A 20860-nucleotide genomic window follows, 5' to 3' on the forward strand; every position below is an offset into this window, starting at 1 on the left:
CATGAGGTACAGCCCCAGAACAGACCAGTTGCTCAGTGCATGCTGGTCACACTCTGCTGCTGAGGGCCACGTCCAGGTGGCTTCTAGGATTCACTCACACTTCTAGGTTCTTCTGCCAGGGACGCCTGCTGCATCCAGCCGGGAGAAACGCGTTCTGCAAAGCCCAAATCTGGCACCACCTCCTCTGAGAAGCCCTCCGAGTCCACTGTTTCCTGTTCTGCTCTCGTGGTGCCTGGAAGAGGGGCCTAAGGTCATCCCTCAGCCACTCTGTCCGTGCCCTTCCCCCCACCCCTTTTGATCAGATCCCTCTAGACTTAGCCCTGCTGGCAGGGACGGAACTAGCGCCTTTAGTCCCGGTGGCCCACAGGAGGAGGCCCAGCCTTGGTGGTCACTGCCATAAGGTGCAGGCAGAAGTTCATGGGAAGGGCTGAGAGCACACTGCCCTTTTCTACCTCGGCTTATCTCCATCTGACAACAGATTTTTTTCCTCTCCAAATGGAAGACTTGTATCAGAAACCAGTGTCCTGGCGACTCAGAAAGTCTGCAACGGAGAGCTGGCCCTGCCTCCATTTGGTTCCTGAGCAAAGAGCCTCTGTGGGCGGGGCTGAGTGAGTGCCAGGCACTGTGCTCACACTGTCCACGCCTTTCCTGTTGAATCTCACATCAGCTCGAGGAGCGCTGGCTCCGTTTCACAGATGAAGAAATGCAGGTCAAGTTCCCACAGTCTGAGAGGCCTGCAGCTGGACTGCTGGTGAACTTCTCGGTTTGCCTCAAGCAGAAGTGACTGCAGTGGACCTGGATGCCCCACGGAGGCCCGCCTGCCCTTCCCTCAGGGCAGCTTCAACCCAGGAAACGTCCCTGGGCCATTATGGTTCCCTCCCCCAGGTTGGAGGGAGGGACAGGAGATTATTCCATGAGGATAACCAACTGTAGTTTGGTCTTAAAGCCAACTGTTATGTATCTGATGTGTTTTGCATGTAAGGGAGCTGAGAGGAGGGAAGAGGTGGGAGCTTTGTTCCAGCAACTCAGGAACTTGTGTTTGGTGGGATAATGTCAGCAGCTCACATCCTGTAAACATTCATTTGACACTGTGTTCCCAGAGCTCAGGGTCCAGGCCAGGACAGACACCCCAGAGCCCAGACACAGAGGAGTCAAGGGGCAAACGGGCAGCTGCCCTGCCCACTGACCTGCACAAGTCTGCCTCTGACCCCACAGGAGCTGCTGGAACTCAATGATGTCTATTCCCCAGAGCTCAGCGTCCTCTGGGGACAGCCGGCTCTGGGTGTCACACCTACAGGAGGGACGCAGAGAGGAACAGTGGGAGGCAGGCGTTTTTCTGCAGGGAAATCGGAGCACATTCACCCCTCCCACCTGCTCATTTTAAACCTCATGCAGAACTCCAAGAAGCAGGGGGGCGGGAAAGCCATGTGGGCCTCCCCAGGGGACACCTGCCTGGGTGAGGGCGGCCAGGCTCTGCTTCCTCAGTGCCTCCACACAGGACAGCTAGGGGCCCTGAGCTGGTGGTGGGCATCCCGGGACTCACTTCCCAGCCAGGTAGCCCCTGCATTAGGCCTGGAAGCCAATGATGATGTCAGTGGTCTTTAGGTCCCACTCCTCTTCCAGGTGGGCTAGCACGGTAGCCCAAAGAAAGCCTTGCTCTGGCCCATGTGGTACAGGTTGCTCTCGATCTCCAGGGCCTTGATCTAGAAGAGGAGAGCTGGCCACTGACCACATGCCACCCCAGCCACCACGGAGTGCTAGAGAAAGACCAAGGCCCTGGATCGGTCTTAATGCTCTGCGCACAGACTTCTCCTGGTGCAGGGAAAGTGGGGTGGAGGGATGCTAGGAAGGGGGCACGTGGGGGCCAGCACGGGACTGGTAAGGAGTCAGACTTGAAGAGAAACACAGAACCTGGGCCCTGAAGGGATTTTACCTGCTGGCATCTCAGTCCCTGTGCATTTCTAACAAAGGTGGCAGTGGATATTGGGGCTCTGGTACATTGCTGCTGCTGCTAAGTCGCTTCAGTCATGTCTGACTCTGTGTGACCCCAGAGATGGCAGCCCACCAGGCTCCCCCGTCCCTGGGATTCTCAAGGCAAGAACACTGCAGTGGGTTGCCATTTCCTTCTCCAGTGCATGAAAGTGAAAAGGGAAAGTGAAGTCGCTCAGTCGTGTCTGACTCCTAGCGACCCCATGGACTGCAGCCTACCAGGCTCCTCCATCCATGGGATTTTCCAGGCAAGAGTACTGGAGTGGGTTGCCATTGCCTTCAGTAATTAGAGAAAGTGTTTCTTTAAACAGGTAGTTTAAAGTCAAGAGGGGCTTCAACATACTTAGGAAGCTAAGGAGCGAAGCAAGGGAAGCCAAGAAAGTGGGGCCAGGTGCAGGATGGCGCGCAAGGGCCTCAAGTGGCTTGGGAGCAGCGCTGTGACAGGGCAAGTCTCTCATCAACAACTGTCATTGACGAGGAGCCTGGGCCCAGACTGGGTGTAAGCCTGCCTCCGAGTGTAACCAACTGTTAGACACTCTGCGCAAGCAACACAATTTGCTGAGAAGAACCAGCTTTCATCTAAGCCAGGCCCTCCACAGACTGAGGACACCCCCGTTCAATTAAGTCCATGCCCTGGGATCCAGCCACTGGAGGCTGTGCGCCAGGCGGTGTGAACATGAGCTCATAGGTGGCCTTGGCCAAAGCTTGATGGCGAAGTCAGCCTGCAGGGACACCCAGGGCGGGTGGCGGTGGGGCGTGGGGGATGGGTCAGACACAGGGAGCCTTTAAGCTCTCATTCCCTTTACCCCAACAATGTCATCTGCAGGGCCCACCCCCAGAAAAACAGCCTCAAAGATGAGGGGAAAACTTCATACACAAATATGTTCACTGCCATGTTATTTAAAATGAAGGAAGTTGCAAGAGCCTAAATTCCAACAATATGGGCAGAGCGAACTTAGACATTTGCAAAGTGTTAGTCATTCAGTTGTGTTCAAGTCTTTGTGAAGCCATGGACTGTAGCTCGCCAGACTCCTCTGTCCATGAAATTCTCCAGGCAAGAATACTGGAGTGGGTTGCCATTCCCTTCTCCAGGAAGTCTTCCCAACCCAGGGATATGAACTCGGGTCTCCCGCATTATGGGCAGACTCTTTAGGGTCTGGCCACCAGGCAAAGACCTTTTTAAAATATAGGGATGAACTAAAGTATGTACAGAAGAAATGACAATATTTTTGAGATTTGTTTCTAAAAACATAGCTGCACTGTAGGGAGATGTCCAATAATCTTACTGGGGGAATTCTTTTACTTCTCTAAGTTTTACCCCATTTTCTGGACCTGAACTGTTAGTTGTAGTGTTTTCATAATGAAATATACAGCTTCTTTAATTATCAGGTTAAAGAACGGTTGGGCATAACACATCTGCTCTCTTTCGAAAACAATGTCCCTATCTTTGGAGAGAGGGCTCTGCCCAGACTCAGCGGTCATCACCGGTATGAGGTCCAGGACAGCACCCTTTGAAAAAGAACAAGTTAATGAGAACTTCCAGGCATTTCTGAGAGATGGGAGCAGGATCTTAAAGATGCCCAGCACCAAGGCATGAGAGAAACGCGAAATTGTCAACAGAGGCTCTGCCTGGAGGCACTCAAGTCCTGGGTGGTGGGCACGTGTGTGCAGCACACATCCCGGCCACCTCTCCCCATGGGGGACAGGACAGCAGGTGGGGACAGACAGCTGCATGGTCTGGGCTCCCACAGGGGTGGGTACTCTGCGCTGGACCCAGGGTGAGCTGAGTTACAGAAACACCACATGCTGGCTTCACTTCCTCCTGAAACAGGACACCCTGCGTTCTCCCGACCAATTAGCTCAACATGGATCAGGGAGGAGGCTCAAGGCACCCAGAGGGCCCACCCAGGATGGCCCTTCCCAGGCAGGGCCTCAGCCACTCTCCTGGTCCCTGGGCCCAGCTTCCTCCTGTCCTCCATTGGGGTGACAGGCACCTGCTCTCAGAGGTGCAGTGAGGTCCTGATTAGGACCCAGGTGACAGTGCTGACACAGTGATGGCCCAGCCCAGGCTCCACAGGGGAGAATTTCCCCGCAGGAAAGGGGAACAGGGAGTGGGACCCAGTGAGGACTGAATCGGGAGAGCAATGTTCCTGGGGGCCGGGGTCTCTACTGCACTCCCTGTTGCTGCACATACATAATATACATGCAGAGTACTGAGAAAGGAGCCCGATGGACCAGGAGAAGCACTGGCATCGCGCGGGGGCCCTTCACCCCTGACATCCCTGCAAAATGTAGCAGGAGGAGGTGATTCTTGTTTGTCTCCAGCTGGGGAAGTGGGCGGTGCACTTGCTGTTGTGCGTGGGGTGCTGGGACCCAGAACAGCGTGAGGAGAGTCATGTCTGTTGGTCTGGGCAGAGGGCACGTGTGCATCCAGGAAGCACTCAGTCTGGAGCCTCTCTACCCGAGATTTTCGCCCAAGGTTCGGGTCCCTGTTACTCATTCATCTTCCTCATCCTTCAGCCTGAACTATTAGACCAAGGATACTGTCCCCAGGCCCAAGTTATTCTGTCTCTTGGGAACTTGACACTGGGATTCCAGGTGTTTGGACCTAAGGCCCCTGCTCACGGGACCTCAGGGGGCAGACTGTGGGATCCTGGAGGGGGACATGTCCTGCTTCCTGTCCTCCCTGAACTGTGCACGTTTGGGCTTCTTTCTGTCCTCTGACCTGGACTTCTTCCCTCTCAGTGCACCCTCTTCTGTGCTCACTTAGCCAGACACAGTTTCTGTTGCTCAGAACCACAGGATCTCACCTGACACGGGTCACCGTGGAATTGCATCAGCCGCACATTGAGCTCAATGGAGTCCAGCTCTAAGGGTTCAGGGGGAGATGGGGGTGGACACAGAATGGTTCTGTACCCAGTGCCTGAAACCCTGCCCAGAGAAGTCTGGGCAGGATGGGAATTCTCCAGGAACTGATGAAGAACCGATGAAGGAATGAACTGACATTTCTAAAGGTCAGGCAGGCGATGGCCATGACTGCTGACATCTTCAAGAAGGAATGAGAGGACCGGTTGAAGCCTCAGGAACACATGGGCTGAGAGGGAGTCAGAGGCACTGAGGAAAGTCTTCCGAGGGAGGTTTGGACAAAAGTGTGGCAAAGACTCTGCAGCACGTGGGGAGGGACTTAGGAGACATCCTGGGATCATTTCCAGGTCCCGGGTCTCTGGCTTCATGCCCTGGGCTCCAGGTGTGGGAGACTGTTAGGTGCTCCCATGCTCCACACGTGGAAACGCAGAGAGTTGGTGCCCTGTGGAGCAGGCCCATGGGGGTGAGAGCAACACCCAGATGCTCCCCTTTCCTCCCTGGATAGGAGGAGCCTGAGGCATCCCATTACAGCTCCTCAGAAGGTCGTGGCAGGTGCAATCCCAGATGGGTGACCAGGTCAGAACATGGCCTTGGATGGACTTTCCCTCCTTCCTGCCCACTTCCCCCAGCCCCTCAGTCCTGCCTCTGGGGATGGAGTGAGCCTGGCCTCCAGCTCTGCCCTTAGGGGACCACAGGCCCCAGCAGGTAGGCTGCAGGGAGGCTTTGAGTGTCTGTGCTCAGAGTCATAGGCAGCTGTGGAGGAGGGGAAGCAGGTAGGGGTAAGACCAATATTCTTAAGAGTCATTCTAGCTCTATGTGGGAAATAGACAGGTGAGGCAGGGCACTGCCCCCAGATAAGCACAGGAAAACTGTTCTGGAAGTTCCTGCAGGAGTCCTGGTGAAATGTGAAGGCCGCCTGGGTGAGGCGTGTGCTCTCTCTCTCCCCTCTGTTTACGGCTGACACCTTCTCACAGCTGCACACAAGCCCTCGGCTCTCAATCACCCTTGGGTGCCCCGTGTTCATCCTTGTCCCCAGGGCTGGAGGAGAAGCATCCCCGTGCTCAGCCCAAGTCAGATGACATGGGCGCCCCTGGGTGTCCCATGGGCCTGGGGACTCCAGGGTCTGAGGGAAACAACTTTATGCGAGCCCAGCGGGCAGGCAGGAGGAGTTATGGCGGACGTGCTCCCTGAGACCCTGGGCGACAGGCTCCCGGGGAAGGAGGGCAGGCATCCAGAGCCCAGCTGAGCTCATCAGTCAATGCAAGGAAGCCTCAGTAAATCAGTTCATATTTATTGAACTGAAGTCTGTGGAACACAATGTGGAGAGAGGCAGATGGCCCTAAATACCTTGTTCTGCTCCATCCCCAACTGAGGAGGAAACTGAGGGTCAGAGAGGCCTTGTCTGTTGACCCCAGGCTGGTTGATCCCCTTGACACACCGCATAGTTCCTTGACGTGTTGATGCCTTCTGCTTTCATCTTTCTTTCTGTTTTTCCCAAATCAACCCCTGTTCCTACACAACACTGGGAATTTCATGGGAATTTCGTCGGTCTCTCGGTGCACCCTGAACTCAAAGGGCACCTGGATGCTTGCCAGATGCTCCATCCACTGTGTTGCCACACCCCTGCTGCCACCACCATCATCACCACCACGGTCATCAAGAAGCCACTGCCTGAAGCTCTACACAGACCGTTCTTCAGAGAAGATATACAGATGGCTAGCCAGCATATGTAAAGAGGCTGAACACTGCTGATTATTCAGTTCAGTTCAGCTCAGTCGCTCAGTTGCATCCGACTCTTCACGACCCCATGGACCACAGCACGCCAGGCCTCCCTGTCCATCACCACCTCCCGGAGTCTACTCAAACTCATCTCCATTGAGTCAGTGATGCCATCCAACCAGCTCATCCTCTGTGTATGCTAATCAAAACTACAATAAGGGATCACCCCCTACCAATCAGAATGGCCATCAAGTAAAAGTCCTCAGTCAGTATTGGAGATGATGTGGAGAAAAGGCAAGCCTCCTACTCTGTTGCTGAGAATATAAATTGGTGTGGCCATTATGGAAAACAGTAAAGAAGTTCCTTAAAAACTAAAAATTGAGCTATCATGTGATCCAGCGATCCCACTTCAGGGCATACATTTGGAAAAGAAAAAGTTCCAATTCGAAAAGATACATGCACCCCATGTTCATAGCAGCACTATTCACAATAGCCAAAGCATGGAAGCAACCTAAATGTCTGTCAGCAGATGCAGGGATAGAGACAATGTGGTCCATACACACGGCGGAATATCACTCAGCCATAAAAAGGATGGAAGAATGCCTTTTGTAGTGACATGTATGGATCTAGAGGTGATCATGCTCAGTGAAGTAAGTCTGGCAGAAAGGACAGATGTGTAATATCACTTGCATGGGAATCTAAGAAGGAGTCTAGGTGGTTGCCTGGTGCTCTAGGGGCTAGAATTTGGTGGGTTTGCTGCTATGGCCACGTTTATCCCACATTGGGGATCTGAGATCCCACAAACTGCTAGGCATGGCCAAAAACAAAGAGTCCAAATGAACTTATGAACAAACCAAAACAGACTCATAGTCATAGAAAATATAACTTGTTACTAAAGAGGGAGAGGGGTAAACTAGGAGTAAGGGATTAACAGATGCACACTACCATACATAAAATAGATTAAAAAACAAGGACTTTATGTATAACACAGGGGATAATAGCCAGTATCTTATAATAATCTGTAATGAAAAAATTAAAAAGAATATAGATATACACACAGATTATGTATAACTGAATCACTTCGATGTTCACCTGAACTAACAGAATATTATGAATCAACTCTACTTCAATGAAAGAAGCAAGCAGACAAAAGAAGCCACAGCCTAATTAAGATAAAATGCTGGGATCAAAGGCGAGTTGTTGGAGATGTCGGGCTAGAGGCCACCACCAGGGGGAGACTCTTCTTGCTGGGGCATCGGACCCCGGGAAGGGCGAGAGAGCAGCCCCTGCTACTTCTCCTGGATCCCAACAGTCCTGCCTCTCTGACTATCCCTCATTTTCAGCCCTTTTGTATTTCTGTGTCTCGTTGCTAGTTCCCCTGCTGCTGCTGCTAAGTCGCCTCAGTTGTGTCCAACTCTGTGCGACCCCATAGATAGCAGCCTGCCAGGCTCCCCCATCCCTGGGATTCTCTAGGCAAGAACACTTAGTGGGTTGCCATTTTCTTCTCCAATGCATGAAAGTGAAAAGTGAAAGTGAAGTCACTCAGTCGTGTCCGACTCTTGGAGACCCCATGGACTGCAGCCTACCAGGCTCCTCCATCCATGGGATTTTCCAGGCAAGAGTACTGGAGTGGGGTGCCATTGCCTTCTCCTACTTCTCCCGTTATTCTGCACCATGTCATCTTTAGTTCAAAGTAAGTGGTTTCTGAAGGGAAGGGAGTTAGGGGGAGAATGGATACATGTATGTGAATGGCTGCGTCCCTGCACTGTTCACCTGAAACTATCACAGCACTGTTAATCGACTATTCCCCAATACAAATAGAAAGTTCATAGTGTGAAAAAAATAAGAGGTTTCTCCCTTGCCCCGCCCATTTTCCAGTCCCCCTTCGTCCCTTAATCCAGGCTCCTCCTCTCTCCCCATCTATCACCTACATTCACCCCTCCCCTCCTGGGCTCAGCTGCAGAAATGCCAGTTTCCTAACCCTCAGCTCCAACAAGTTTGTCTCACTCTTCTTTTTTCCCTGAGAATGTGCCTCCGCACCTGGACCCTGAATGTATCCCTGGACCCTCACTCTCTGGGGGTGGTGGAGTGGGCTCCTCTTGCAGACGCCTGTAGATCTGGGTGAGCTCCTCCAGCTCCCTCTCTGGCTCCCTGGCCCGCTGCCGCAGGGTTTCAGCCGATGCTGCCTTTGCACCATCGTGCAGGTGCATTGACTCCTTCACCAGGAAGCCCACATCCACCAGGAGGGAGAGCCTGCAGTGGCCGCCCCCGCGATCCGGGCTCCTTTGGTAACTGCCAAAGCCGTGCCTTTGAAACCTGCCTCTACCTGCTGGATGGCTGGGGCTGCGATTCTCCCAGGGCTCAGGTGGACGTTTGCACTGACTGCAGAGCCAGGGTGGGCTTCACCTGTCTCCATGGCATGTATATTTATTCCAAGGTGTTTCTCGGCTTTTGCCAATTTCTCTGTTGTGGGAACAATGTGGGGGTTGCTCTTGAGTACCTCTAGGAGGACCTTCCACTTCTTGACACCAATTGACATCAATTGACTGGCTTTGTTTTCTGCTGATGACCGACTCACATGCTCCACGATGCTGGTGGACACAGTGTTCACAGCAACCGCTGCTCCCAGCCCTATTCCAGTGGCTGAGAGTGCCACACTGGCCCCCGCTGTCACGGGTGCCAGAGCCAGGCCGAGGATGGTCAGGGCGCCAGATAAAGCGCCGGTGCTGTGGGCCACCACATTGGAGATGGTACAGTCCCTGTGGATTTTTCCAACACTGTCTGCAAGCTCCCGGAGCTTGCTTTTGAGCTCCACCAGCGGCTGTGTCACCCGAGGAAACTTCTTCAGAAACCTCTTCCTATCCAGCTGCTCTTCTGGGAGCGTTTCTTGCTCCTTCCCAGCCAAGTCTCTTTCCAGTTCATTCAGATATTCGTGTAGAGCATTCACGTCTTCCCTGAAACAATGAAGGTCAAGGGGTTAGAAAGGCAGTTTGCTTGTCTATAAAATAGGTTCAAAAACGTCTGTTCTGCATAAATACAGAGAGAGTGCTCTAAATCAATTAGAAAAGAAATTTACAAAAGTAAAATTTCCTCTTTCAACATTAAACACAGGTTTTATGCCTTGTAGATGCTCCATATACTTCTTCAGTCCTCTAACAGATAAACAAAAGTCGCCTTAGGATACGCGTAACTTAAGAGAGGTATTTGATGGAATTCCCTGGTGGTCCAGAGGTTATGACTCTGCACTCCCACTGCCTCGGGCATGACTTAGTCCCTGGTCAGGGACCAAGGATCCCACGAGCCATGTGGCTCAGCCAAAAAAGAAAACTCATTTGGTAGGGATGTCTCAGAGGCAGGGCGTCACCAGCACTTCGAAAGAGTTGGTGAGTGGGAACTCCACAGAGAAACAAAGAGAAGAGGGATCAGAGCAGAAAGCCTGCATTCAAGGGCCTCGGTGTGTAGTGAGGGGTCAACCTGATCTTTGCCCTTGGCTACTGGGAAGTGGTCCCTAAGCCCTGGAATATTCTGGTTGATACGAGTGTCCTTGTCTGCCTGGGCCTTTTGGCCACTGTTCAGTCTGACTAGGAGACATGTGATGGGGCCTCTGGAGGAGCTGGACTCTAGGACATTAGTCTGACCTCAGGGAGGCGCTGGAGACCACAAGTCAGGATAATATTTTTTTTAATGGGTGAGTGTCCCTGGCAGGCAGTGTTCCCTGTTCCCTGCCATACCCCGAGTTCCAGAACAGTAACGCACCCTGGAGACAATAGAAGCTTCGGGTGTGAAATCCGCCCAGACTCTGCCCTATGGAAAGAGTCTGATGGAAACCCACAGGCTTCCTGTAATACACTGGGATCAGGATGGTTCTCAGTGAGTCCTGTCTGCTCTATAGAGAATTCTCAAACCTGAGGGTGGTTTTGGGGTTCCCCTAAATTTGCCATTGGTTCAAATGAAAGCATAATCCTGGGCACTGTGCCCTCATCCTTCGCAGATTGGCTGTCTCTGTGACTTAGAATTTGTAGAAAAAAGAAAAAGCCCAAAGTCAGAACTAGAAGGCGCCTTTACAGTCCTTTAGTCTGCCACCTGCTGTCTTCTAAGGCTTGTGTCCTTGGCCTTCCCAGCAGCAGGTCTTTGAGTCTGTCCACTGCCCCAGCTGCCTGGAGATCAGGAGATGTGTTGCTGGTTCCCCTTGTCTCTGCAGCCCACCTCACTGACTCCTGACCTGCACTCAGCACCGCTGACCTCTCGGGTGTCACACGTTAATTTGTGACAGCCTCATAAGCCTGCATCCCAAGGATGCATAGTCCATCAGGTTGAATTACTATTCCCATTGGACACATGCAAACCTGAAACTCTAACACATAAGCCCAGAACCCAGGAGCTGGGCAGTGCTAGATCCAGGATCTAGCCCTTGTGGAACTTTGTGGATCCTCTAAAGGTTCGAGACTTGAGGAAACGCCCATCTGAACAGCTGAGCCTGAAGAGAGCAGCACTTGCACAGCGGGTGGAGGAAGTGCTTTCCTCATCAGTGGGGAAGCGTGAGGCTCCTCAGAATCCCTCAAATGACACGCAATCACAGCCACTTACTGTGACCCTGGAGGGCTCACTGAGCCACATGGCCTTCCACTGTCAGGGAGGCTCCATGGAGATTAGAAGAGGGTCCCAGATGGAGTGAGAACCCAGGTCCAGGCAGGGTGTGCAGACACGGTCACCCAGGGCCCTCTAGCCCAGCATGAGGGGATCCCATCAGGGAGGGAAGAAATGTCCCCCATCCCACTCAGGGGACCTCTGCTAGGGTCACAGTCTCTTCAGGACCGTGTCCTCGGGGCCCACTCTCCGCACTCTAGTCCCGGTCCTGCTGCCCAAGCCTGCCTACTTGCCCTCCAGCCTGGACCCTCTGCTCCACCCTGACCCGGGGTCTGACCCTGGGTCTGACCCTGGTCCAGGCCTCCCTGGGCCTTTGGATGAGATGATTGCACTTGGTTCCCCATCTCTGACCCTGTAGTTCACTCTGAGGCCATCACCATAGTCCATCAGATTGAATTTACTATTCCCATTGAAGTGAAGTGAAGTGAAGTTGCTCAGTCGTGTCCGACTCTTTGTGACCTGATGGACTGTAGCCCACCAGGCTCCTTGGTCCATGGAATTTTCCAGGCATGAATACTGGAGTGGGTTGCCATTTCTTTCTCCAGGGGATCTTCCCGACCCAGGGATCGAACCCAGGTCTCCTGCATTGCAGGCAGACGCTTTACCGTCTGAGCCACCAGGGAAGCCATGAAAATCTGAAACTCTAACACATAAGCCCAGAGCCGAGGAGCCGGGCAGGGCTAGATCCAGGATCCCACCAGCTCCACCCAGTTCCTCTCCAGCCTCTCTGCTTTATGGGCCAGCAGGATCCTGCAGGCTTGGTGCAGTTCCTAAGATGGGGACTAGAAAGGCTTTATCTAGGCAGAAGCCCGAGTAACACAAACGATGGCATCAGGATTTCCTGACTTGCCCCAAAGGAAATTCTGCTTGGTTCTCATCACCAGAGAGAAAATTCTTCCCAACAAGCTTTTTAAATGTTAATATTGATTGAGTACCTACTCTGTATCACTCATTATGGGAAGATCGTTGCATGCATGATCTCAGTATCCTCACAATAAAACTGAACAGATGAGGAAGCTAAGGCAGAGAATAGCTCGGTAATTTGTCCAAGGTCACATAACCTGCCCCTTCCTTGCAGGTTTCATCTTTTCTCAACCTGAGGTTGTTCAGTGCCAGCAAATGACATGGAGGAAACATTCTTCATGAGATGTTGAGAAGGAACATCCTCAACACGCACCATAGGGTCCTGCTTGGAGGAGGTGTGCCTGCTAGTAAAAATCTAGTCTGGTGCTACAGGATGTGGGTGACCTTCCTGACACACCAATACAGCTGTACAGGTTAGCTGGACAAACCAGCATTAGCCTCAATTTTGTTCAGGAATTCAGTCAGCAGGAGAAGCAGTTCCTCTCTGCTCAGTATGTCCCAGAGACACTCAGCAACATCCTCAAAAAAGATCTCAATATCTAGATGAAAGGAAAGGGAATGAGGTTAGAAGAGCTTGTGAAGAGAAAAAGGGAAAGTGTTAGTCGCTGAGTCTTATTTGACTCTTTGTGACCCCGTGGGCTGTAGCCGGCTCCTCTGTCCATGGGGTTCTTCAAGCAAGGATACTGGAGTGAGTAGCCATTGCCTCCTCCAGGGGATCTTCCCAACCTAGGGATAAAATCCAGATCTCCCACATTGCTGGCAGATTCTTTACTGTCTGAGTCACTGGGAAAGCACAGAAGATTTTGTGGTGGATCATAAATGGTATTGGGTAGCTTTTTTTTTTTTTAACCCTGTGTAACCTGGGGGAGGGCTCACAGATTTTGACAATCCACTCTAGAACAGGTATCTGGATCACCATGGTGACAGAAGTTGAAGAGAGCTATTTGAGTTTTTGAATTTGGTGGACCCGAAGTGCTGAAACTCCAGTTGGATGTTGCTGTACCAGTTCTGAAAGACCACCCAGTTCCAACAAAGTCCAAGCATGTGGTGTAAACCCAGTGGATGCATATATCCGCTCTGGCACTCACAGTATAAAACCACTTCTACCTTATACTCCTAGCTGAGATGTGGCTGGGATAGTAGAAGCTGCTGGAGAGATTGTATCTGCTTTCAAGAAAGGTGATATTCACTACCAGGACGGTCTCTGGGGGCTATACCAGTTTGCTCTGGAAGCCCTTCACACTGTTTACACACTTCCCCAAAAACTGGACTTTAAACAAGGAGCTGCCATCAGCATCTCACGTTATACTGCTTATCGAGCTCTGCTCCACAGTGTCTGTGTGAAAGCTGGAGGAAGTGTTCTGGGGCAGGTGGAGGAGCTGGAAGAGCAGCATGCCACATGGTTAGAGCTTATGGCTTAAAGATTTTGGGCACAGCTACTACTGAGGAAGGACAAAAGATTGTTTTGCAAAATGGAGCCCACAAAGTGTTTAATCCCAAAGAAGCTAATAATATTGATAAAACTAAGAAATCGGTTGGTGAAGAAAGAGTTGATGTGATTATTGAAATATTTGCTAATGTCAAACTTAGCGAAGATTTAAATTTTTTGTCACATGGAGGACGAGTAATAGTTGTTGGTCGCAGAGGTCCTATTAAAATAAATCCACAGGATCCATGACAAAGGAATCTAGCATAAGAGGAGTAGCTCTCCCTTCATCCTCCAAGGAGGAACTCCAGCAGTTTGCAGCAGCCCTCGAAACCGGAATGAATTGGTTAGTTGAGACTAGTAATAGGTCCCCGGTATTCACTGGAGAAGGTGGCCCAGGCTCATGAATATATCATTCACAGCAGTGGGGCCACAGGAAAAATGATTCTTCTCTTAAAATCATTAATCCCTCCATTGATTTCCTGTGTGATTAAGAGGTTTCTTACCTTAGTTTTATGTACACTGCATTTGCTCTGCTTAGCAATCATTTCATTCAGTGAGTTTCTTCTATTTAATAAAATATTTATCTTAGGATTCATAGGTGTTGGAGTGCAGTTTATTTTAGAGCTGGGAATATTCTTATGCCTTCTACCTCTCATCAAGGAATAGTGGGAAATAGGATGTTAGTGGTCACTTCGCTTTGGAGGACATTACAGAAATTCCTAACCAATGCTTATCATGAATTCCATACCTTTGCCTAAAACATGCTAATTCAAAATAGGACTCTTGATTCCCAAGCCTACTTCTCTTTACAAAGGTTCTTTAGTCTCTGATTAGCCCAGAAATATACTGGACTCTGACAATTCTCTGAACTAAATGAGACCCTTTTCTAAACTAATCTCATAAAGATCTCTCAGAAGGGCAAGATAAACCATGTCCAGAGAAATCTGTTAGTTTTCCAATATTCCCCAGTATTTTATGCTATTCATTAGGTTAGTCACTGACTACCAATGATCCATGTACTCTCTGAGGACATCAGCCTTCTCTCTGGTATAATATGATACTAGGTGCATAGTTGGGCTTCCCAGGAGGCGCTGGTGGTACAGATTCTGCCTGCCAGCGCTGGAGATGTAGGAGATGTGGGCTTGATCCCTGGGTCAGGAAGATCCCCTGGAGAAGGGTGTGGCAACCCACTCCAGTATTCATGCCTGGAGAATCCCAAGGACAGAGGGGCCTGGCGGGCTACATACAGTACATAGGGCTGCAAAGAGTCGCACAGGGCGAAGTGACTTAGCACATCAGGTGCATGGTTTCCACATATATACACACTGATTTGTTCTGCTTGTTTCTAACCGCATGAAGGCTTTCAAGTTACAAATGGCACGTGCCACAGCCTTCTCCAACTATTACTTGGGGCCTCCTGGATCAAAGATCCTCAATATGAGGGTAAGCAGAACATGCTGCCTCAACAATTTAGGGTCTGTGTCCTTGGCCAACTCAAAGCAGTCTGAACAGAATTGCCACCCTTTTCCCCTAGTAGCCATATTCTCCTAAATGAAAAGGGGAGAAATAAAGGATTACAGTCAGGGAGGAAGGATAGGGGTCCCCACGTGGCAGGAGGAAATAAACTGCTAGTGGCAGACGTTTCCCCCTTATCTACATGAGATTGAAAGGCTCCTTGTAATCCTGTGTTGCCATGACGACATCTGTGCCCCCTGAACTTAACTTTTTCTCAGATCTTGAGCTAAGTGTGAGCTAAGTGTGTTTCTCATGGAAATGTTTTTCTTAAGCTGTGTTATTGAAACTATTCATTTGCTTGGAAATCTGCCTTTCTTCAAGATTCATGTCAACTGTTTTATGGCCGGAGGTGCCATTCCATCTCAAAATGCACGTTGTGGGAGAGGAGCCCAGTACAGCACTCTCTGTCTGAGGCATTTCTTTTATCCGCTCAGCAGCTTGCTATCAGGCATATAATGCCTTGCTAAAAACTAGCAAGGGGACACTCTCTCTGTCCCCTTCTGAAGTCCTTGTTAGAAGCTTTCTCTACCCCATTTACACTTTAATAAAATCTCTACTACCAAAAAGCTCTGAGTGATTCAGCCTTGTCTCTGGCTCCAGGTTGAAGTCTTCCCTTTGGAGGCCAAGGATACCAAATTCGCTCACAACTCATGGAAGTAACCTTTCAGAATTGTATCTATGTGTGACGGGGATCATATATTTTTATTTAAATTAATAAAGTTTATGCCTTAAGAATGATCTGCTTTGGTTATCATAATATGATAACTGCAACAAATTCTAGAGCAAAATTTTTTTTAAATTTAGTATAAATTGTTGAAATTCATCTTCCTGAGTAGCGATCACCTGGGCACTGTTGGTAGAGTCACCGGGGGTTATTGGCGGAACTGCTTTTCCCACCATCACCCTCCAATTCATATGTTGAAGCTTTAACCCCCAGTGACTGTATTTGAAGACTGGGCCTTTAAAGAGGCAATTGAGGTAAAATGAAGTCATAAGTGTGAGCCCCTAATCCAATAAGAGTGTTGTCTTTATTAGAAAAGAAGACACCAGATTCTCTCTCTTCCTGCCCCCTCCTCCAGAGGAAAGGCCATGTGAAGACACAGTTAGAGGGCAGCTGGGAATTGCAAGCCAGGCGGAGAGGTCTCACCAGAAACCGCTACTACCTTGCTGATCTTGGGCTTCCAACCCTCCAGAGTCATCATCTAATCCTGGGATTTAGATGTCTTCAGAAATGTACAATTTTAATTTTTAGAAAGAGAACGAGGGCTTTCTAGGGTGTTACAGTGGTAAAGAATTCGCCTGCCAATGCAGGAGACACAGGAGTCGTGGGTTCGATCCCCGGGTTGGGAAGATCACCTGGAATAGGAGATGGTAACCCACTCCCAGTATTCTTGCCTGGAAAATCCCAAGAACAGAGGAGTCTGGTGGGCTACAGTCCATGAGGTCGCAAAGAACTGAACACGACTGAACCAATGAGCACATGCACACACTCACAGAGAAAGAATCCAGGCGTGTGTGATTTGTGAGTTCCTGCTCCCAGCAGAGACTGGCAGCACCCTGCACATGCGTGCTCCATGTTTTGGCAGTGAAACAAAAGAATATTCACATGAAATGGGATAAAGAATGTAATGAAAATAACTAACCTCAGATCAGTACAGGGCAAGATCACTGCTCAAATGAGTGACCAAAATCCCTGTGTGATTTCAGGGATCTAGAGGTTACGGAACTGAAGGTAAGACATAGGCAACTAGGATATATATATATGGGGGGCTGGGACACGATGTAAGATGTGTTTCCTGGTATATGAACACACGGAGGCATTATTCTTATTTCACAGAAGAAGAACGTGAGACTCAGACAGGAGAAGGGACAGCCCAAGGCCAGTGAGCAGGAAGCTCAGAGGTGGAACCCAAGGTCAAGTGTCAGACACTTCTTGGACATGACTTTGAATCCCCCTTAATTTAAACTCCTGTGATTTCTTCATTCTGCGACATAGGGATTTTTCCAACTGAATTTTGGTGGTGAGTACGCTGCAGCTGGAGGAGAGCATGGCAACCCACTCCAATATTCTTCCCTGGAGAATCCCATGGACAGAGGGGCCGGGTGGGCTGCAGTCCATGGGGGTTGCAAAGAGTCAAAATGATTGAGCATCTAAGCACAGACTACAGCAGCACACTGCAGCATACACAGAAGTAGAAGTGCAGCGTTGTTCACATGAAACTTCTGGAACATGATAAACCAATGTTACCTAATTTTAAAAAAGGGTTTAAGACCACCCACCATTGAGTAAGACCACTACGTGAGAGGATCCTAATCGCAGACACTCAGAATGGGCAGGGGAGGGGATCAACCAGCTGAAGGAGAGGTGGACCCAGATGTGACCCTGTGCACAACCCTGTCACCCCTCCCCTCCAGGTGGGAGGTGGCAAAGGCAGACGAGTGTTCGGTTCACTGTCCGCTGAGTCTTGCAGGGTGGCTGGGCAGGCGGCAGGGCGAGAGCTGAAGGAATGGTGTCTGTGGTGGTGCCCCAGGCTCTGGGAGCAGGAGGAGGCTCAGGCCAAGGGAGAGGGCAGGAGGAGCTCCAGGGATGCTGGGGGACCCCCCCTTGCTGCCCTGCCTGGCCTTGGGGACTCCCTCTGCTCTCCCCCTCCACATGGGCTGTCCTGGCCTCACTTCTGAGTCACTTGCGAGAGGGCAGTGCGGGAGGAAGTGATCACCTTGAAAGTGGCTCCCCAAGGAGAGGACTGGGAAAGAGGATCTGTGGACACACCCTCATTGGGGGAATTATACGTGACCCCTCTGGGGAGCTCCAGGATACATATCCATCCCCTTCTTGGTTCTTGATTCCTCTGTATGTTAACTCTGCCTGGAGCCACCACCCTCAATTCTAGGTCACAAGTAGGAACTGCCCAGAGAGGAGGCAGCCGATTGCCAGGGGGAAAGATGTTAAAGCTCGTGGTGGCAGCAGCAGGGTTTCAGAGATGTCCCTTCAGCTCTTTGTCTGAATTAGGCTTGAAGGAGGTGTGGCTTCACCCTTGGGGATGAGAAAACGGATGGTGGGCTCCATCACCAGTGAGCAGTGGCTGCAGAGAGCAGTGAGGGGCAATGTCTCTGGTGGGTTCCCCTGGGACGGCCACCAGGGCCACCAGGGACTTAACCCAGCATGGTTCTCTGTCTCCTGGGCTCTGCTGGCCTCTGGTTAAGGGAAGTCACTCACCTCCCACCAGCTCCCTCCAAGTCAGAGTCCTGTTGGGGCACAAGGAGACAGTAATCAGAGAGGAGACAGCCATCTGTGAAGTCACAGGAGCAATAAAATCAAGAACTGATAGGAAGGAATACTCTGGACATTCCATGAGGTTGGGGACATTTTCTTTATTCTTCGGTAATGACTAATACTGATCCAGAGTCTGTGACATGCAGGCTCCTGAAATTTACCAGAACTTCCATTAGTCCAAGTTTTCATGCTGGTGCCAGAGCCTGGACTTGAACTCAAGCCTTTCTCACCCAAATCCCAGGTTTGTGATGACTATGCTCTACTCCCTTTAAAGTGGGCTTCCCAGGTGACCCAGTGGTAAACAATCTGCCTGCCAAGGCAGAAGACGCAAGAGACCCAGATTGGATACCCGAGTTGAGAAGTCAGATCCCCTGGAGGAGGAATTGGAACCCACTCCAGTATTGCCTGGACAGAGGAGCCTGGTGGGCTACAGTCCACAGTTCACAAAAAGGGACTGAGCTCGCACTCCCTTTAATATAGAAAAATATTTGTTTGTGGATAGCTGTTAGTTGGCAAGTGACACTTTTTATTCCCAAATGATAACTTCCTTCCTTTGCTTGAGCCTCTGCCTTGATAAAGTTCCTGCTTTATCAGGAACACAGCTCCCACAGCCCACACCCTCCTTGTTTCTGCAAGAGCCTTTATGCCACAAGGGCCTGGAGTCCGCCCAGCCCTGCCCTGGATGCTCTGAACCCGGATGGGGCCAAGTCCTCTCTACTGTCCTCTGCTGACTGTTGAACTTTAGCTTGTTTCTAATTGTTTATGTAAATAATAGTGTAAGCAACACTCTTCTTATAGAAAACTTTGCTTGCATTCTTTTTTTCTATGTCAGATCTTATTATTCCCAAATTAAGTGAAAGGGAATATACTTCCTCAAGGGCAATGAGGTCCTTGTTTCATCCACTCTGATCTCTAATTCTCGTCGGGCTCCTTTCTAGAAAGTTCCATGTGTGTTTCATTGGGAATGGTACTTAATCTTCACCACTCTCTTAGAGGTTTGTACCTTCATCTTGCTTGATGGAAGGAAAACCCAACTAGCTCCCAGGCCCCAGAGAGGGAAACGAGGCTCTCAAGGAAAAATGACCAAGACGGAGATGGGAGAGACAACAAAGGACCTAAACCAAAGAAACAGGAGTCAAGAAAAGAATTGACAACCGAATGTATTTACACACAGACTTCTCCAGTTAGCATTTCAAATGAAATAGCTACCAGTTAACTCCAGCCCTTTGTACTGTGTCTATGCTCCCGCAGTTCTCTTTAAGCTGCAATTCTGGAAGCTCTGGCGGCAGCACAAGACATAAATCTCCTAAGAGAGAGATATTATTAAACCTTTTGGTGGTCATTTTTTCTACAAACAAATGGACAATTCTTACCCTGTTACCCATTTCGGTTTCCCTGGGGCTCAGTCAGGAAAGAATCCACCTGCAATGAGGGAGATGTGGGTTTGATCTCTGGGTTGGGAAGATCCCCTGGAGGAGGGCATGGTAACCCACTCCAGTATTCTGGCTTGGCAAACCCCCACGGACAGAGGAGCCTGATGGGCTGCAGTCCGTGGGGTCTCATGGGACCCTGTCTCTTCTCTGCTACTCCTCCTGTCCAGGACCGGCAGGGCAACCTCTGCCCTCCTGGATACAGCCTGGCTGAAATATGAGGTGTTCAGTTCAGTTCAGTCACTCAGTTGGGTCCGACTTTTTGCAACCCCATGAATCACAGCACGCCAGACCTCCCTGTCCATCACCAACTCCCGGAGTTCACTCAAACTCAAGCAAAGATATAAGCGTTTGAATGCAGAATTCCAAAGAATAGCAAGAAGAGATAAGAAAGCCTTCTCCAGCGATCAATGCAAAGAAACAGAGGAAAGCAACAGAATGGGAAAGACGAGAGATCTCTTCAGGAAAATTAGAGATACCAAGGGAACATTTCATGCAAAGATGGGCTCGAAAAAGGACAGAAATGGTATAGACTTAACAGAAGCAGAAGATATTAAGAAGAGGTGGCAAGAATACACAGAACTGTACAAAAAAGAGCTTCACAACCAGATAATCAGGATGGTGTGATCACTCACCTAGAGCCAGACATCCTGGAATGTGAAGTCAAGTGGGCCTTAGAAAGCATCACTATGAACAAAGCTAGTGGAGGTGATGGCATTCCAGTGGAGCTATTTCAGATCCTGAATGATGATGCTGTGAAAGTGCTGCACTCAATATGCCAGCACATTTGGAAGACTCAGCAGTGGGCACAGGACTGGAAAAGGTCAGTTTTCATCCCAGTTCCAAAGAAAGGCAATGCCAAAGAATGCTCAAACTACTGCACAATTGCACTCATCTCACATGATAGTAAAGTAATGCTCAAAATTCTCGAAGCCATGCTTCAGCAATACGTGCACAGCGAACATCCTGATGTTCAAGCTGGTTTTAGAAAAGGCAGAGGAACCAGAGATCAAATTGCCAACATCTGCTGGATCATCGAAAAAGCAAGTGAGTTCAAGAAACACATCTATTTCTGCTTTATTGACTAAGCCAAAGCCTTTGACTGTGTGGATCACAAGAAACTGGGGA

The 20860-nt window shown here is 50.1% G+C and overlaps 1 protein-coding gene and 1 pseudogene across 1 annotated transcript; one reads left to right on the forward strand and one right to left on the reverse strand.

The window, feature by feature from the left end:
* Nucleotides 1-83: 83 nt before the first annotated feature.
* LOC128048198 (apolipoprotein L2-like) lies at nt 84-13003 on the reverse strand. The gene is given in 9 exon segments (XM_052640601.1): nt 84-232; nt 1188-1291; nt 1636-1703; nt 4800-4858; nt 8645-8824; nt 8827-9527; nt 11389-11394; nt 12509-12623; nt 12961-13003. Coding segments are annotated over 9 exon segments (1425 nt in total).
* Nucleotides 13004-13008: 5 nt separating this feature from the next.
* On the forward strand, nt 13009-15688 carry LOC128048199 (zeta-crystallin-like; annotated as a pseudogene).
* The last annotated feature ends 5172 nt before the right edge of the window (nt 15689-20860 follow it).

Source organism: Budorcas taxicolor, chromosome 5 (assembly GCF_023091745.1).
Source record: "Budorcas taxicolor isolate Tak-1 chromosome 5, Takin1.1, whole genome shotgun sequence".
NCBI classification, from domain to species: domain Eukaryota; kingdom Metazoa; phylum Chordata; class Mammalia; order Artiodactyla; family Bovidae; genus Budorcas; species Budorcas taxicolor.